This window comes from Rhineura floridana, chromosome 19 (genome assembly GCF_030035675.1).
Source record: "Rhineura floridana isolate rRhiFlo1 chromosome 19, rRhiFlo1.hap2, whole genome shotgun sequence".
In the NCBI taxonomy this organism is placed as follows: domain Eukaryota; kingdom Metazoa; phylum Chordata; class Lepidosauria; order Squamata; family Rhineuridae; genus Rhineura; species Rhineura floridana.
Window position 1 is genome coordinate 7,470,875 of NC_084498.1, and position 20,396 is coordinate 7,491,270.

Consider the following 20,396-nt stretch of genomic DNA (forward strand, 5'->3'; position numbering starts at 1 on the left):
TGTACTTCTGAATATATAAATAAAAATGTGTGTGGACCTCTTTACAACTGAAAGGTGGGGGGATGAACCTAGGCATGTGCTAGGAGTGGAGAAATTTCCACACACACAACACTGAGTTGATTGGAAGGGGAAAGCTCATGCAGAGTCAAAACAGGGCAGCCTCCTCTAAGAATGCCACCTCTATACAGCTGAAATTGAACAATCTCACCAGATAGAGAATGCCCCTCAAAGTGCAGGTTGATTGAGGCCAGCCAATCATGCAGAGACACATTGGAGAGCCTCCTTTGGGTTGGGGGTACCATCTCCAGAACCCTGGGTAGCAAACCTACACAGGGTTCGGGTGACCAGATGCAAAAGATGGGGCTCCTGCTCCTTTGATTGGTGCAAAAGAGGGTGGGAGCTCCTGCACCTTTAATTGTTGGGTAGAAGAGGCAATTTGAAGTAGGTTTAGGTTATATGATAATATTCTATGCTATGGACAGGGAATCTGTGGCCCTCCAGATGTTGTTGAACTTCCGCTCCCATCATCCCAGACCATTGGTTATGCTAGATTGTATTTGTTTTAAACTGATTTTAATATTATGTTTTTATATAGTTGTAACCCGCCCTGGGAAGAAATAGAATAAATAAAACATGAGATTTACATGGGCACTGTTCCGCATATATAACACCTTTGGTATTGCAGTTATAAAATCCTTTCAGGATATACTTTTTTAACTACCTGACCCTGACAAAGTCCTTAAGCTTAACAGAATTCATACAAACACTATATTATTTAAAGGGAAAATCACATTTGGCATTGTTAAATAGAGCATCATGTGCTGTTATATCTGGAGGACACATTGCAGGAGGGAGCTCAAGAAATGCAGGATACAAAAACAGATTTTTAAAAAATGATGGGTCGATGAAACATATATGCATATATTTATAACAGAAGTCTTTATTATAATATAAAGTTCAAAGTGACTGGAAGTTAATGAAAAATATAAAAAATAGTGAATTAAAATATGATACCAAAATGGACCCCAGTAGTTCCTAAAACAAACAACATTGTCAATCAGTGCACAAAATGTTAGCTCAGGCTTGTGATTAGGCATTTGTCAGGTCACCTCTGACAAATATGCATCATGCAGAGTGACAAGGCAGGGATGCTCTGTAAACTGGAAGATGGTTGAGAAGGATGTTGTTGCTGCAGTTGCTATTATTATTATTAATAATAATAATTAGATTTATTAGACTCTTGATACCCAAAGGTCCCCAAGCAACTTACACAATGTTAAAACAAAACAAATAAAACAAACTATAAAAACATAACAATAAACAGCAACAAGACAATAGCAGTACCACCCCCACACAGCCACAGGAAGGTTTGGCTACATTTTAGTCTGTTAGTGTGACCCAAATGACCAACAAAAATATGGAGAGGCAAGTTGATTAGTAAAAAAATCCTTCAGGATTACTGTCTTTTTTAGTTTTTTTTTTCTTTTGTACACATGTTTTCAAGTCTGTTAGCAATGCAACAGAATAGCAGAGACAGTTTAAGCTTTACAGCAGGAGAACTTGTGGTCCTCCAGATGTCATTGGACGCACACCTCCATTCAGCCCTAGCCAGCATGGCCAAATAGTAGGGGGTACTGGTATAGCCCAGTGGGGAGGAGAGCCTGGCTGGGAGTCCAGAGTCTGTGAGTTCAAATCCCTGCTCGTGTCTCCTGGGTGTCAAGGGCCAGCTAAAGATCACGCCACAGTGAGTGGCTCAGGGGTTAGGTGCCCTGCCACCTGTGCAGCTGTGGGCAAGCTGCATAGTCCCAAGGAGACCAGTTGCCCCCCAGCTGGCAGTTGCCGACAAGGAAGGGGTGGCCCTAGCCAGCAGGGGAGGACTAGCCTCAGAGGGAGGCAATGGGAAACCTGAATACCGCTTACCATGAAATCCCTATTCATAGGGTCACCATAAGTCGGGATCGACTTGAAGGCAGTCCCACTGGAAGTCTAGGGCAACAGATAGGTTCCCCACCACCTCTGCTCTGTGGGAAAGCCTTGCTTTGTAAACCATCCACCATAGAAAATACATCTGCAAAATATACTTCAGTCAGTTATATATGCATTATAAATTCCCACAGACAATCTCTCTCTCCTATAACACCACCACAAATTGAGCAAGAATAAGGCTACTGCCAGCTGCTTATGAACTCTCCTTTCCCCATTCTTGAGAAACCAGTTTATTACAGTCGAATTATTGTAAACAAGCAAAACAGCTCCTAAACAACAAGGCACACAAAGAAATGGGTGGCTTCCCAGTGAAATCAGCCAGCCAGGACGATATTGGATTAGCAAAGCAATCTTCCTTTCCCATACATAAACAATGATGGTGTTTCTGGAAAGAAAGAACAAATCTGGCCTGAACTCAGGGTTTTAACAGCTTAAAGACAAAACAAAAGGAAGTGTTGTTGCAGGAGCCCGAGAAGAAGCCACACCTGCTGATCCGGAACCCTAATCCCAGATGTCTGTCGAACAATCGGAGGGCCAAAGTAGATCTTATTTTAATGGTGTGATGAGCAAGAATTTCTGGGTTTAAAATTAAACCTCAAGCACACATCCCCCCAACTTTTATCATGCAGGCGTCACCAACCTTTTGGGGTCTGTGGGCACGTTTGGAAATTTGAGAAAGTGCCATGGGTGCCAGTCACAAAATGGCTGATGTGGGGGTGTGGCATAAAACAGAATTGTTGTTGTGGGGAGTGGCATAAGACAAAATGCCTACCACATCTAAAAGAGCAGAAAAAAAGAAGGGACCATTAAGAAGAGCCTGCTGGATCAGGCCAATGGCCCATCGAATCCAGAATCCTGCTCCCTCCATCAATGGAAAAAAGAGGCATCTTCATTAGCTACTGCAGCACTTAGAGAGAGAAGCTCTTTGCACCTCTCCTCTGTTCAGAACAGAAGGGAGGGTGGGTGTCCAGTTCTGGAACCTGGCTCCCAATGAAATGTGAGCATGTTTAAGGGGACATGTTCAGTGTAGGAGGGGCCAAGCCAGTGTGCAAACAGGAACTGAGCAGCAAGAACAAACAAACTCATCTATTGTGGAATTTGGAGGGGATGTTTACTGAGATCTTTCACAGGCGCCATAGGAGGTACTTGTGAACCCACTGGTGCCCATGGGTGCAGCACACAGGAAGAATCACCCTCCCCAGCAGCAGCCCTGATAAAAACTGCCCACCAGACCACCAGGTATGGCAATTAGCCTTCCTCCTCTCCCACAAAAAGCTCTCTTTTCCCCACTAAGGACAATTCTCATCCATGGTGGGGACATTTTTGTCAGGATTAAACACAGCCCTTTGTTTATTTATAAAAGTATTTATATACCACCTTCTCATGAGGCATACAGCAACATGAAGAAAAAAATTAGAAGCAGTACAGATAATTAAAATGAATGGCTCCTCAAGAAAATTTTAAACAGCAGCTGGAACAAAAAGGTCTTCAAGAGACACCTGAAAGTCAAAATTAAATCAAACGCCTGCTGACTATCTGCTGGACGAGTGTTCCACAGCATGGGACTGGTGACCTTAAATGCCCGACTTCTGGTGAAACCAGAAACCAGAAACTACGGGGAAACCAGTAGTGCTTCTCTGGATGATCTCAGTGATCAGGCTGGGATATAAGTGCTCAGGTGGCCCTTAAGATATCCTGGACCCCTTCCTATGCACTGTGATGCTGCTGTATTTAATTTTTAAAAACCCAGATGTGGTTGCTAATCATGCCAGCAAAGCACCTTTCCCCTACCTGGTGCACTCCAGAAGTTGTTGGATTCTAACTTCCATGAGCCTTAACCAGAATGCCCAATGGTCGTGGCACGATGGGAGTTGTAATCCAAAACATTTGGAGCACACCAGATTAGGGAAGGCTACGCTAAAGTAATGCCCGGTTTGGCCCTCAGAAATTAGATTTATGGAGGCTGGGACTGAGATATCCACCAGCAATGTCATGTATGACCCTGTTATTCCTAAAAGCTATTATATTCCTCCAAATAGGTAGATCCATAGTTGGCTACAGAATCGTACTCAAAGAGTGCTTATCAATGGTTCCTTCTCAAACTGGCGGGAGGTAACGAGTGGGGTACACGCAACTTGGTCCTGGGCCCAGTGCTCTTTAACATTTTTGTTAATGACTTGGGTGAGGAGGTGCAGAGAACGCTTATCAAATCTGCAAATGATCCAAAATTGGTAGGGATAGCTATTACCTTGGAAGACAGAAACAAAATTCAAAGGGACCTTGATAGGCTGGAGAATTCGGCTGAAAACAACAGAATGAAATTTAACAGGGATAAGTGCAAAGTTCTACACTTAGGAAAAAGAAACCAAATGCACTGCTATAAGATGGGGGATACTTGGCTCAGCAATATCACATGCGAAAAGGGATTGTTGTTACTCAGAAGCTGAATATGAGCCAATAGTGTGATGTAGGTGCAAAAAAGGCAAATGCTGTTTTAGGCTGCATTAACAGAAGTATAGTTTCCAAATTGTGTGAAGTATTAGTTCCCCTCTATTTGGCACTGGTTAGGCCTCTTGAGTACTGCAGTCCAGTTCTGGACACCACACTTGAAGAAGGATGCAGACAAACTGGAACAGGTTCAGAGAAGGGCAGTAAGAATGATCAGGGGACTGGAAACAAAGCTCTATGAGGAAAGACTGAAAGAACTGGGCATGTTTAGCCTGGAGAAGAGAAGACTGAGGGGAGATATGATAGCACTCTTCCAGTACTTGAAAGGTTGCCACACAGAGGAGGACCAGGATCTCTTCTCAATCATCCCAGAGTGCAGGACACAGATTAATGGGCTCAAGCTACAGGAGGCCAGATTTCAACTGAACATCAGGAAACACTTCCTAACTGTTAGAGCAGTATGACAATGGAACCAATGACCTAGGGAGGTAGTGGGCTGTCCAACCCTGGAGGCCTTCAAGAGGCAGTTGGACAGGCACCTGACGGGTATGCTTTAACTTGGATTGCTGTATTGAGCAGGGTTGGACTCTATGGCCTTATAGCCCCTTCCAACTCTATGATTCTATGAATATTGACCAGACTGTCAACAGCATCTTCCTGCCTCTTTTTGGAGGGGCTGATGGGAGGCGGGTGGGGTCTACAAGGGCAGGAAGCGAAATAGGTTTCAGTTCAATGGTCAACCAGGAAGAAATACAGAGCAAGTTACTTTGTTCGTTACATTTATATCTCTCCACACTCTGTCCCAGGAGATCAGGGCAGCAGCATGAACGATTCCTTCCCACACTCACCCCCCCCAATCATTTTATCCTCCCAAGAACCCTGTGAGGTAGGTTAGGCTGAGAGAAAGTGACTGAGTGAGTTCCATGACCGATTGGGGATTTAGCTTTCCTCCAACACTCTTAATTAGTATTCCACGTGGCTCTGCAAGTTCTGACATTAAATGGAATGAGAAGGATGGAAGGGAAGGGCCTTTGAAGCAGCAGGGCTTTAGCAATGGGGACCTCTTTTGTCCTCATGTCTGCTAAAGCCACCACAGTATGGAGTCTCCACGATCAGCTACTTCTTTTTCCTGAAACCAGCATACTCGCCGTTCTCACTGGGAAAAACATCTCTGATTTTCCACCTGCAGCAGCTTGGGATCACGGCCCTTTCTTCCAGGTTGTCATCTCCAAAGCGCCACTGAATATACTGCTTGTAAGCGCAGTGCCGAAGCTGTGTGTTGAGCGTCTCGGCCTGTAGGTCCAGCAAGGGCTCTTTGTAGAGGAGGACAAACTCCAGCATGGATCTGGAAAGGACCAGCCGCTCGAACAAAGCGGAGACTGTGATGCACGCCCCATCCTTCCTTCGGCAACAGAGCTGCTCCAAAAAGCCCTGTGCCGGATGGCATTTCCCACAGCTACACCAAGCAGGACGCTCACGGGAGGAAGAGGCGTCCCCTTTGTTTTGAATGGGCTGCAGCTCTTCAGAGTTCCCGAGAGATGTAGCTTCTTCGTCCATATGTTGCAGCTGCCGTTTAACAGCACGCTTAAAATCACCCGTGTTTCTCTGCAGTCAAGAGAATTTGATACATGATGCACACATAATGTAATGGCCAACTTAAATCTGTCAAGCATAAATAGTAGCAGTAGGGAAATGGCCTTCTCCTTAAAGAGTGGACCCTGGACCTTGGTGTAAGACACTGATCAATGGGTAGCATTCCAATTGATTAAATGGCCCACTCATTGAGAAAAAAGGCCCTTCACCTCCTCTTATAATTTTTCGTCTGATGAAGCAGAAACGTAGAACCTATGGTCCTTTGGATGCTGCTGGACTACAAATCACATCGTCCCTGACGATTTGCCACGCTGGCAGAGGATGATGGGAGCTGGAGTCCAATGACATCTGGAGAGCTACAGGTTCCCCATCCCTGTGATACAAGTTTTCCGAATGTGACAGCCAGATGGTAGCTTTTCAGACACATAAGAAGAGCCTTGCTGGGTCAGCCCAAAAGGTCCATCTAGTCCAGCATCTTACTTTTTATACTGACCGGCCAGCTGGCCCCAGAAGACCACAGGCAAAGCTTGATGGCAATAGACCTCTCCTGCTATTGCTCTCCACTGACTGGTATTCATTGGTACACTGCTTCTGAACATGGAAGTTCCATGTCTTCATCATAAAGGCTACTGACAGACATTCTCCTCCATGGATTTGTCTTAATTCCCCTTTTAAATCTGTTTAAGCCAGCAGAGATCACACCACATCTTGTGGCAGCAAATTCCATCCATTAATTCTACACTTGGTGAAGAAGGCCTTTATTTTGTTTGTCCCAGTTCTACTGCCCATCAGTTTAATTAGATGACCCCAAATACTAGAATTATAAGTAGTAGTATGAGAACAGGATAAAAGATTATCTCTATCCACTTTCTCTACACTATTCACAATTTTATAAACCTCTAATCTTTTATTCGAAATTCACACACACACACACAAAATAAGTTAACCTTTCTCCTAAAAGAGAAGATGATGTTCCAACTCCCTGGCCATTTTCAGTGCCTTTTCCGGCACCTTTTCCAGCTCTACAATATATATTTTCTGAGATGGGGCTTGTAGGCTTCCCATAGGCATCTGGTTTGCCCCTGGGAAAACAGGATGCTGGACTAGATGGGCCTTTGGCCTGACCTAGCAGGGCTGTTCTAACGTTCAAAGTCTGATATCATTTGAAAGCAGTATGATAAAGCCATTGTCTCTGATACACATATTTATTTTCTCTGTCCCACTAGGGCAGGAATGGGATATGCCGCCCTGGGCTCCTGCTGGGAGGAAGGGCGGGATACAAATTAAATAATAAATAAATATCTGTGACCCCCTAGATGCTGTTAGGACTACAACTCCTATCAGCCCCAGCCAGCATGACCAATGGTTAGGGTCCATGGGAACTGTAGTCTAGCAACATCGCTGTCCTGGGCTCCTACTGGGAGGAAGCGCAGGATATAAATCTAATAAATACATAAATACATATGGAGGGCCACAGGTTCCCCATACCCGCACTATGGTCTCTGATCATATCTCCTCCCAAGGAAACGCAGCCAAGGAATAAACATTCGGGCTCTGCCAAGCTATCGGGCGCAGTTTTTGTTGATACATTAGGTCTCCTAAATCAAATCAACGAAATGCACTGACACTTGCCTCAAACCCCAACCCTTCTGCAGGGTCCCGCTGCAGACCTTTTTTCAACTTCCTCCAGTAATAACTCGAAACACTTACTGCAGGAGACATCTATTCATTTCTTATCATGGAATATTGCAGGCTGGAACACTAAGCAACACAATGACGAACTGACTTCCTATTTGAACAAACATGATATGATTTTTCTACAAGAAACTTGGTCTACACAGCAATTAACATTGAATGGCTACGCCTCCTTTGATTCACCTGCAGTCCCTCCTACTGACAACTTGAAAGGAAGACCAAAAGGAGGTTTGGCCATACTAATCTCAACCTCACTAACTGCATGCCTTCAAAATCTTCCCCCTTGTAAAAATTTTGCCATGGCTGTTTTGATGTCGTTCCAATCAACATCTGTACTCCTAATTAATGTATACATGCCTCCTGGTACACAGTGATTTGCTATGGGATACCCTGGATAGCTATTTAACAGATTTAGAATCTTGCTTTCCCAAAGCTCAATTAATCATCATGGGTGATTTTAATGCCAGAATTGGCCCCAATGATGACACCTTGCTTGCTTCCAATCTCTGGGGAGGTGAGGACACTGCCCACTATAACTCTGCCTTTGAAAGGGCCTCTAAAGATACCAGGGTTAACTACCAGGGGATTTGTTTATCCCGTTTACTCAGAAGCCGAAACCTTACAATCCTCAATGGCCTTAAGTCCTTCGAGCTCTGCGCGGAATACACTTACATCTCCAGCAGAGGAAGTAGCGTCATTGATTATATAATTGTTTCCCATCAATTATTGGAATTAATATCAAAATTCACTGTGGGCAAGAGGCAAGATAGCGACCACCTTCCTTTAACCTTTTTGTTACACCTAAATGAGAATTGTCGCTTAGTAACCCAACTCAGCCATGCAGTAAACTCTGTATATGCCACTTACACAGACCCATCTGGTCACCGCACATAGCCAACCAAGTAGCAGCCTTCATCTCTTCTCCTACGGCGGAGGCCATCCATTCACAATTAGTGAAGGCCTCCAATTACTTATCGGCCTCAAAAGTTTACAATACCCTGGTCAAGACCCTAAATTCTATCTTAGTTCCAAATTATAATAACTCCAGACTGCATTTGAAATCAGGGCATTCCTACTGGTTTGACAGGGAATGCCAAGCTACTAAAAGGCAACTAAGACAGATTTACCAGCAATATCGCCAGCAGAACCATACTACTCTCCCTCCTAAATACTACGCTACCAAAAGGAAGTACAAAACTCTAATAACCACTAAAAAAAGGCAAGCAATTTATGAGGGTTGGAAGTCTTTAATCAGTGCGTCCAGACTTAAAAATTCTAAAACCTTCTGGTCTATTGTCTCTGGAGCTTTGAAGTACACCTTGCAAGCTCCGTGTAATATTCTACCTTACATATGGAAACAATACTTCTCAGACTTGTATGCATCCATCCATGAGACTCTTACTAACTATTCCTTCCCCTTTAACATCGAAAAACTCCCAGATTGGCCACCTGTGCAACACAGTGAAATAACAGAGCTAATTGTCAACCTGAAAGCGGCCAAGGCCCCGGGAGGTGATAATTTACCCCCAGAGATTTTGAAATCCCATCACGAATGGTGGGCTCCCATATTGGCCAACTTATTTACAGTCATTAACAATACAGGTCACTTCCCAGAGGACTGGCGGGAAGCCACAGTAATCCCCATATACAAAAAAGGCTCCAGAGCGGATCCCCTCAATTATAGACCAATCAGCCTACTATCGGCAGTGAGGAAACTCTATGCCAGCCATTTGAAGAGGAAATTATCCTTATGGATAGAGGAGGAGAACATCTTGGGCTCTGAACAAGCAGGATTCAGGAGAGGCAGATCCGTGCTGGATCACTGCCTACTCCTTAATCACCTGGCAGAGAAATACACAAACCGAACGAGGAATGGCCTTTACGTTGCGTTCGTTGACCTGAAATCAGCCTTTGATTCCATCTCAAGGGAGAAATTATGGGATAAACTCTCAAGAACGACAATAGATAAAAGACTCCTCTGTTTAATATATAATTTACAAAACTGATCCCTTCAACGAAAGGGCTGTGTTCTGGTCCCTTTATTGTTTAACCTCTTCATCAATGATTTATATTCCAGCTGTCTTTCTCCAACCTTTCATTCCCCCAAATTAAGCAACCACAGTTGTCCCATTCTGCTATATGCCGATGACGCAGCTCTGTTATCTTTCTCCAAAATTGGTCTAAAACGCTTGTTTAGAGCCTTCATGCTATACTGTTCAGACAACAACCTAAATATTAATTTCTCCAAAACCAAAATTCTAGTGTTTTCCAAGAAATCTACAACTTCAGACTGGATAATTAACGGCAACCGCATATCTCAAGTTTCAAGCTATAAATATCTCAGTATAATTTTCCATTCTTCCCTATCCTGGTCCCCCCATATCCACACGGCTGTCTCGACTGCCCGGACCACAATGAAAGGCATTCTACATTTCTTTTATACCAAAGGAGGGCAGTACATCCCGGCTGCCATCCAGGTTTTTAAGGCAAAGATAATCCCTCAACTCCTTTTCGGCGCCCCATTTTGGATCACCTCATATCGTTCCTCCATAGAGGCAGTACTTTCCACTTTCTTACGCCAAATTTTTGCCCTCCCAAGGTGTGTCCCGAATGCTGCGCTTAGATTGGAAGCTGCCCAACCTTCGCTTGAATCTCAGGCATGGGTTCAGGCATTCAACTTTTGGATTAAACTGTCCTATGATTGCCCTCCCGGTTATTTACAACTTCTATGGGCAGACACCTAACTCTCACTCTGGATGAAAACATTCCGGGATAAACTTCCCAGATTAGGCTTATCCATTGCGTACTTATACACGCTAGATCCAATAATAGCCAAATCCACTATCCGATCGAGACTCAGGGATCTAGAAATACAAACCACAATGACAGCAGCAACCAAAGTCTGCTCTCCTCTTCATTTCAACCTGAACTTGGACCCTAATACGCACGCCCCCTATTTAGATTTTTTAACTGTCCCTAAATATAGAATCGCACTTACCAAAGCAAGATTCAACTGCCTAACCTCAGCAGTACTGGAGGGAAGATACCGGGGTATTGAGTATAATCAACGCACCTGTCCCTGCAAACTGGGTGCTATAGAAACCCTTCGGCACGTGTTTCTCGAATGCCCACTCTACTCCCCTGAACGCAACAAATATCTATCTCCATTCATAAAGAACCGTACTAATCTATCTCCTGCGTGCTTGCTTACCTGCCTGCTGAGGGGTCAAAATAAAAATATCACTCTCTCCGTTGCTAAATACATATACGCAGCCCAGTCTAAAAGAACTCAATTACCCTCTTGAATATCCTATAAACATTTTACTCTGACCTACTTACATTTTAATTTTAATTCTGTTATTTTTTATCCTTATAATGTGTAACAAATTATTTTATTTATGTATAAGTATTAGGCATACCAATGCACTTTTTATGCCCATGAAACACATTATCTGTTCTGTACGTGTGTAATTTTTATGCCCATGAAACACATTATCTGTTCTGTATGTGTGTAATTTTATGAACTGATACACCTATGCTTTTTACGGGTCATAGACCACAATAAATATTACTGTTACTGTTACTGGTCTCTGATCAAATATATGTAACATAGGCAATGGCCCAATTAGTATTGTTCTAAGATTGGTGGGTTGGGATGGATGGTGTCTTTGGGCACCCTTTTCAGCCTCCGATTTGAATCTATACAGGTGGAGTTGTAGGAAAGAAATCTGCCTCTCTAGTAAAACTAGTTCCTTTCATAGGCTAATGTATTTGGCCAAGTTTGCCATTAACAAGTGTAAAGATTTGGCCAGGAGAGCAATGTGTGCCATCAAAACTCTTTCAGAGGAGAGGCCCTCCTTGCCCCCTCACCTGGCCAGAGGCTCCCTCATCCTGGAACCAGGAAGTGGCTGGTGTATTAGTCTTAGTCTAGATCAGCCTTTCCCAACTAGTGAGCCACCAGATGTTGTTGGACCACAACTCCCATCAGCCTCAGCCAGCATTGCCAATGGTCAGGAGAGATGCGAATTGTGGTCCAACAACATCTGGTGGCCCACTAGTTGGGAAAGGCTGGTCTAGATGAAGCTCAGAAGCTGTGTGCAGAATCCCAAGCCATGGCTTTAGGGTGCCTACCTGGAATCCTGATGGAGAACAAAATCTGTTGGACTGTTAAAGCTGAGAACCCCTCCATCTTATGCTCAGGTTGTATAATTGTGTAAATAAACCATATATTCTAAAGACACCACAATCTCTGCTCACCTTCTTTCCAAGGAAACCAAACCCTGGGTAGGTGCAGGAACCTCTGGAAGTCTCACACCACTCGGAGATTGGGGTGCACGCAACAGTATGTAAGCTAAGCCAAACTATGGTTAAGCATTAATAAGTGGGCATGCAGGTACTCAGGAACATTTGTAGCCATGTTGATCCTTCTGCTGCCATGTGACCCCAAACTAAGTCATGGTTTGGCTTAGCATTAGTTCTGAACCCAGGCTTGTGGCTTTTCTCACTCCCAGGTTTGGATGCAATGCTGAGCCAAACTATGGCATTGGGATCCTCCAGGTGCCCTGTTTATGCAGCATTCATCATGATTTGCTTGCACAAAGCTTACACAGTGCTTAGTCTCTGTCCAGTCTTTACTGAGCATTTGTTCTGATTTGTTTATGGGGTGGTGATACGACAATGAACAGTCATCCTGACATGCTTGCAGGGTGTTTACACTTCTTCCCATTAATCATTCATTGATCCCTTTTAATAACTTTTAATGCATTTCCCCCTCACTTTCCAAACTGCAAAAAGCCAGTTAAGAACATAAGAAGAGCCTGCTGGATCAGGCCAGTGGCCCATCTAGTCCAGCATCCTGTTCACACAGTGGCCACACAGATGCTCATGGGAAGCCCACAAGCAGGACCCGAGTACAAGAACACTCTCCCCTCCTGAGGCTTCCGGCAACTGGTTTTCAGAAGCATGCTGCCTCTGACTAGGGTGGCAGAGCACAGCCATCATAGCTAGTAGCCATTGATAGCCCTGTCCTCCATGAATTTGTCTAATCTTCTTTTAAAGCCGTCCAAGCTGGTGGCCATTACTGCGTCTTGTGGGAGCAAATTCCATAGTTGTTTTTTAAAAAGGGGATTTGTTGCGTTAGGGCAAGTGAACCCTTTAACCCTCTTTAATTGTGCAAACATAAAGTTCATGTATGCACTCAAATCTCTCCCATAAAGTAGTGACAGTCTGGAGGCATCCTTGGCTCCGGGACGAATGGCAGCAGGAGGACTGGGGAATGAGTGAAGCAGCCACCATGTTTTCCTCTTTGTACCTATGCTCGCTCATTCATGCTTATCCATGGTTACCCATGCAAACCAGACCACTGAAGGCTCTACCGTAACGGCTGAGTTTGGACATAGTTAGCATTATGAGAACAAGGAACCTCAGGCTTGTGTACCCAGTTTAGTGTATCATCCAAATCCTAAACTGTGATTTATCGTAAACAGTTTCATAAAATATGGTCTGTCTTCTTTCAGCTAGGGATGTGGGAGAAATTTGATTCAATTTACATTTAAAAAGTGAATCTATTGAATTCACACTTTCCGAAACAATATGAGAATTGAAATACTGCCATCTTTTGAAATTCACACTTATCTGAATTTTGCAATGCAGTTCTCCTACCAAGCAATGTTTACCAAAAAAAACCCTGCATATATCAGGGGAAAATGCATAAACTGAATATATAAGTGAAAATGACATCAAAAAGCATTATATTAGGGGAAATTGCTGCAGATGTGAACATTAGTCAAAACTGCATACAAAAATGTGTTTATTAGGAGAAATTTGCACTAAAATGTTAGTGATTTTTTATGGTTTTTGTTTTAAAAATCCACAAATTGCTGCGGAAATGTAGAGAACTGAATTTAAGATTGGAAAAAATGAGAATCTGACAGAGCCGAAATTGACAGATCCTTCCATCCCTGCTTTCAACTAACAATGGTTAAGGTTAATCACAGTTTGTCTGGGTGCGGACTACACGGTAAACAGCAATTAATCTAATAGTGGAAGTGATTCTAGCCTTGGAGGACTGGATATGGGAATTGGCTTATATGTTAAATTAGGTAATATAGAATACAGAAGTAGAATAGAATAGAATAGAATGAGTGAGAGGAGGTAAGCAACCTGACAATTTGTTTTTTGAAAAATTAAGCAATTCGGTAATGTACTGGAGAAAATTCACCCATATGCATTCTGGAAACAATGAAAGGAATGACTTAAAATACCACCCTGGGCTCCTGCTGGGAGGAAGGGTGGGATATAAATGTAATAAATAAATAAAAATACTTGTTGCATACTTCTTTGGTTTTTCTTGATTGCAACTGTAACTGATATTGTCTGACTGCATGATATGTTGGGTGGGTGAGCAGGGGGGAGTCAGTCTCTCCCAGCTATGTCCACCAGGGTACCTGGTCCAGCATCAGGGTAGACCTGAGGGGAGGGGAGGGGGGTTGCTGTGGTCTATAGGAGCTCCATCTCCCTTTGCAAGCACCCTGTCCATGTGACTACTGGTCTGGAGTGTTTGCACCTTATGTTGGGTAAGCGGGACAGACTGGGGATTCTGTTGGTGTACCACCCACCCCGCTGCCCAACAGACTTCCTAGCTGAGCTGACAGAGGTGGTCTCAGGTGTACTGTTGAGATCCCCCAGACTGTTGGTTCTGGGGGATGTCAACATCCATGCCGAGGCCACCTTATCCGGGGCGGCTCAAGATTTCATGGTCTCCATGACAACCATGGGACTGTCCCAATATGCCATTGGCCCAACACATGTAGCAGGGCATACTCTAGATTTGGTTTTTGCAACTGGACATGGAGTTGGTGATCTGAATGTGGGGGGCCTTACATCAGTCCCTCTGTCATGGACAGATCACTGCTTGCTGAAGTTTAGACTTGCAGCAGCATTTCCCCTCTGGAAGGGTGGGAGGCCTATTAAGTTGGTCCACCCCCAGAGACTAATGGATCCGGATGGTTTCCAAAGGGCTCGGGGGAGCTTTCCGGATGATAGGGCTGGCGCTCCTGTCGAAACCCTGGTTGAACTGTTGAATACAGAAATGACCCGGTCGGTTGACATGATTGCTCCTGAGTGCCCTCTCCTGTGTAGAGCTCGTACGGCTCCATGGTATACCCCAGAGTTGAGAGCAATGAAACAATATAGGAGACGGCTTGAGTGCAGATGGAGACGAACTCCTAGTGGATGCAATTATATACTGGTAAGTGCCTATGGTAAGCTGTATTTAGGGGCAGTGAGGGCAGCAAAAAACAATATTTTGCTGCCACTATCAAATCATCAATCTGCCGCCCAGTGGAGCTCTTCAGAATTGTCCGGGGGCTATTATACTCTGGCCCCAGGGACATGGTGGAACCATCTGAGGCCCGCTGTAATGAATTTGCTAGGCACTTCCAGGATAAAATCTTTAGCATCCACCAGGACTTAGACTCCAGTGTTATAGCAGGTGAATCAAGCGAGGTATCCAGAGCACAGCCTTGTCCCGACTTCTTGGATGAGTTTCAGTTGGTGCAGCTTGAGGACGTTGACAAGGTGCTTGGACAGGTTCGTGCAACCACTTCTGTGCTGGATCCTTGCCCTTCTTGGCTAATAAAAGCTAGCAGGGATGGAACAGCCGGCTGGGCCAAGGAAGTGATTAATGCCTCTCTGCGAGAGGGGATGGTCCCTGGCTGCCTGAAAGAGGCAGTAGTGAGACCACTCCTGAAGAGGCCCTCCCTGGACCCAGAAAATCTTAATAACTATAGGCCGGTAGCAAATGTTCCATTTCTGGGCAAGGTCCTGGAACGAGTGGTTGCAGGCCAGCTCCAGACACTCTTGAATGAGACCGAGTAATTATCTGGATCCATTTCAGTCGGGATTCAGGCCTGGTTTTGGCACAGAAACAGCCTTGGTTGCCCTGTATGATGACCTTTGTCGGGAGAGAGACAGGGGGAGTGTGATTCTGTTGATTCTCCTTGATCTCTCAGCGGCTTTCAATACCTTCGACCATGGTATCCTTCTGGGGAGACTGGCTGAGTTGGGAGTGGGAGGTACTGCATTGCGGTGGTTCCACTCCTACTTGGCAGGTCGCCTCCAGAAGGTGGTGCTTGGGGAACATTGCTCGGCACCCTGGACTCTCCAGTATGGGGTTCCGCAGGGGTCAGTTCTGTCCCCCATGCTGTTCAACATCTACATGAAACCATTGGGTGCGGTCATCCGGAGCTTTGGAGTGCGTTGCCATCAGTATGCTGATGACACGCAGCTCTATTTCTCCTTTTCATCTTCCTCAGGTGAGGCTGTCAATGTGCTGAACCGGTGCCTGGGTGCAACAATGGACTGGATGAGGGCTAATAAACTGAGGCTCAATCCAGACAAGACTGAGATGCTGTTAGTGGGTGGTTCTTCTGACCGGATGGTGGATGTCCAACCTGTTCTGGATGGGGTTGCACTCCCCCTGAAGGAGCAGGTTCGTAGCTTGGGGGTTCTCCTAGAACCAACTCTGTCACTTGAGGCTCAGGTAGCCTCGGTGGCACGGAGTGCCTTCTACCAACTTCAATTCGTGGCCCAACTACATCCCTATCTGGACAGGGATAACCTGGCTTCAGTTGTCCATGCTCTGGTAACCTCTAAATTAGATTACTGCAATGCACTCTACGTGGGCTGCCTTTGAAGACGGTTCGGAAACTGCAGCTTGTGCAAAATGCAGCGGCCAGATTGGTAACAGGGACCAGACGGTCCGAACATATAAAACTGATTCTGGCCTGCTTGCACTGGCTGCCTGTATGTTTCCGAGCTCGATTCAAGGTGCTGGTTTTGACCTATAAAGCCTTACATGGCTTGGGACCACAATACCTGATGGAACGCCTCTCTCGATATGAACCCACCCATACACTACAGTCAAGATCAAAGGCCCTGCTCCGGGTGCCTACTCCAAGGGAAGCTCGGAGGGTGGCAACAAGAGAGAGGGACTTCTCAGTGGTGGCCCCCAAATTACGGAATGATGTAGTTGACGAGGTGCGCCTGGCGCCAACACTGTTATCCCTGCAGCACCAGGTCAAGACTTTCCTCTTCTCCCAGGCATTTTAGCATGTGTTTTTAAATTGTTTTTATATTGTTTTGAATTTTAAAATTGTGTTTTAAATTGTTTTTAAAATATGTTTTTAAATTGTGTATTTGTTTTAATGTTTTTGATTGCTGTAAACCACCCAGAGAGCTTCGGCTATGGGGCGGAATACAAGTGCAATAAATAAATAAATAAATTCTTGTGCATTATTTATATACAAGAATACACACACACATTCTGTATTGCTTTTAAAAAAGAGAGTAAATAATCTAAAATGGAAGTGGAAGGTTCCAGTCTCTTCCTCACAGCTGTACTACGGTAGAGGTGCAAAAGAGCCAAGATTTGCTGAGGCTTATTCTCAAAATGTTAAACTATGGTTTAGCAGAGCCTTCCCCAACCTGGTGCCCTCAAGATGTTTTGGGCTACCATCCTGGGGTGTGGGCTGATGGGAGTTGTAGTCCAAAGCATCTGGAGGGCACCGGGTCAGCAAAAAGGCTGGTTTAGTGTTGTGTCCAAACCAGACAAAGCCTCTGAAAAAATGTTGCATCTGTTCCCAAACCTGTCTGTCTGTACACAGGCAAATGCGTACACTTATATAAAAAGATAGACTCTCACTCACCTGAATAATTTCACCTTTAATTTTCTGTAGGCTTGTCCTCAAATACTTGTCGATCATAAAGATGTGCGGCTCGTCAACAAAAGTCACGTAAAATAGAGTCTGTCCAGCAAAAGAAACAAAGACATTTTGCATATCTCCCCAAGTGTTTTGCTGAATAGACTTGGTATTTTAGACTTATTCATAGCAGAAGATAGAACATGAAAACACCCAGCAATTTCAAATCTGAATCTTGCTCCTGTCAATATGGCTTGTTAGGACCTTTCTAAACAATTGTTTTCACAACTAAGCAATAAGCGTACTGTTGTTATTCAGTGGCCTCAATCACACATAAAGCTTAGCCATGATTTACTGAACTATGGCTTACTAAAACATTGTTTGTATGATTGTCTGAACTGTACTCAGTCACTTAACTATGGCTTGCTTACTGTCAAACCATTATGTGAAGACATGGTTTCTTGTTAACCTCTGAACCATAGTTTGTTTTAACTGTGGCTTGTCATTACAGGAATACCCCGCTATACAGACCTTCACTTTATGGACACTCGTGAGTACGGACATATTTACAGTAGAACCAATCCCATTTACGTACGCTCACTTTGCAAGAACGGACACTTAACGGCATGACGCCACCTCCCTTTTTCTTAAAATAAGGCCTACTGTGTTTATTTTAGTTATAAATGCGTTATTTACATCAGTTATGCCCGTATATGATGATTGCAGTGCAGTACATGCATCGATAAGTGAAAAAAGGTAGTGCTTCAGTTTAAGTACATTTTTGGTTTATGTACTCGCTCTGGACCCATTGCGTATGTTAATGCGGGGTATTCCTGTACGTAGGAAGTCAGTACCCTTCCTTAAACATGGATTGGTTGCCCACCTCACCCCAGATGTTCACCAGGCTACAAAAGTGCTAGTCAAGAACACCTGGAAAAGAAAACAAACGCTGGCAACCCAAGACATGGTTTGGTTGGTTATTTACCATGGCTTAGCGTTGCGTGTGAACAAGGCCAGTGACGGATCCAAAGTCTTTCTCCCCAGCTACCTTAACTGTTGCAGAAGGAAATGCAGATGCTCACAGCACATTAAACCACAACTCTTTGTTGACAGGGACGTAGAATTCCCCATCCCTGCCCTGAATGGCATGGGCACTGCTAGGAGGCCCTCGAGCCTGGGGTCTTTTGTGCCAAGCCCCAGATCTCCTCTTCCCCCATTTTAAAAACATTATTCTTACTTTACTTGCAAGTTGGCTGGATGCTCTGCAAAGCGCAGTGAGACCCCACCCATATGCATAGGAATTAGGATATGCAAATTTTATGCATATCTGTGTCAGCAATGCCTCTGCTGTAGTGACAAAAATGTCACAACTAGATGTTGATAAGTTTTAATCTCTCTTTAGTTTGCTGCTGATTTTAATTGTCTTTAAATGTTTCTAACTACTTGTTTGAACTGTTACTGATAATTTTAATATTTCCTGTAACCTGCTTAGAGGTTCTGTTACAATCAAGCAGTATATAAACTTTGTTAAATTAAAATAAAAATAAATTTAAAAGTTCCTATTGGCAAATGCCTGTGATGCCCTTAATAGCAAGTAACACACCAGCTCCGCATTTTTGCAATTTTGATAAATTGTTTTAAAGGGTTAATTCAATCTTCGGCAACCTGGTGACTTCCAGATGTTCTGGACTACAACTCTCATCAACCTAGCCAGCACAGCTGGGGTTGATGGGAGTTGTAATCCAGAACATCTGAAGGACACCAGGTTAGCTGAAGGCTGAGTTGAAAAGAGAGAGAGAGAGAGAGTTTTTGCTCTGTTTGGAGGTTGAGCATTTTGTCTTGTACCACTCCAACGTTACAATTCGAAAGAAATAATTTTTGCTACAATTCGAAAGAGAAAAACAACCAGAAAGGTTTCCCTCCTCCCCTGTAGTAATCATCTACCACTTCAATAACTATTTTTCTCTCTTAAGGTCTGGATTTTTTGGTTCCCCCTTCATCAGTGAAGTGTACATCTACTTGGTATAATTAAAAAATAAAAAGGAAAAAAGCAACCCTCTACACATTATGGTTTCATTCAGACATCACACTGAAACTATGGTTTAGCAAGATGCGAGCAAGCCTAGCCTCCTGTCAGGCTCTTGGTCTCCACCTCAGAGGAAGAAGCTTCCACTGGTTAACCACAGTTTGTCATGTCATTTAGATTGACACTCTGTGGTTAATCTTCACTACAGTTAGTTTCCAAAAAGCTAACCTCAGTGAATGGTTTCTGAAGCTGGCTTGTTTAAATTAAATATAGTTAATGTTAGCCATGATTCCAAGTCTGGACAACACAGCAAGCTGTGGTTAACCAAAAGCGGAAGCAAAATCTTCCAAACTCCTCTTCAAGCTGTGCAGGGGGTGGAGCGGGGAGTACACAAGGAGTAAGGTATTTCACTAAACCATAGTTTACTTTAGTATGGTATCTCAACAGAAACTATGACTGTTTTTTTCTGCAGTGAGGCAAACTCCCCAGCATATGCATAAGTACTGGTGAGATGTTATGATTAATTGCATCTGATTCTTACCCATCTTGGTCCTGGCACCGACTCACACTTTTTTTGGTAGTAATACTCCTTCACTGGGTTGTGACTGAAGCAACGGAATACATATGAAGTAATGAGAAAATCAACGACTAACTGAGCCTGAGAAGAAAACAGTTGAAGAGGATGTTGATTCAGTTTTCCTAATTGAAGCAATTTCTGCTGAAATCATCCCTCCCCATCCTAATGCCATGGGATATGAAACAGTCTCTTACCAGGCCAAAGTAGGAGAGGGCTGAACCTATGTACACCAGGAGCTCAAAGAAATTAAATTGTCCTGCCTTTGGGGAAAAAAAGAAAAGGAAACAAAGGAGATAAGAGATTACTTTTTTAAAAAGAGAGTAATTGATTTTCACCCTATTCTCTGCAAATGGAGAAGCATCAGTGTCTC

The 20,396-nt window shown here is 44.0% G+C and overlaps 1 protein-coding gene across 2 annotated transcripts in view; it reads right to left on the minus strand.

Moving 5' to 3' along the window:
• Positions 1-968: 968 nt before the first annotated feature.
• Positions 969-20,396, minus strand: part of P2RX7 (purinergic receptor P2X 7) — a 45,143-nt gene continuing 25,715 nt past the window's right edge. For both annotated transcript variants that reach the window (XM_061602795.1, XM_061602794.1), the window contains exons 10-13: positions 20,221-20,286; positions 19,991-20,107; positions 17,430-17,528; positions 969-6,039 (exon numbers count right to left, since the gene is read on the minus strand). In XM_061602795.1, coding sequence (XP_061458779.1) covers positions 5,551-6,039; positions 17,430-17,528; positions 19,991-20,107; positions 20,221-20,286 — 771 coding nt within the window. In that variant the 3' untranslated portion in view covers positions 969-5,550. The remainder of the gene's footprint in view (positions 6,040-17,429; positions 17,529-19,990; positions 20,108-20,220; positions 20,287-20,396) is intronic.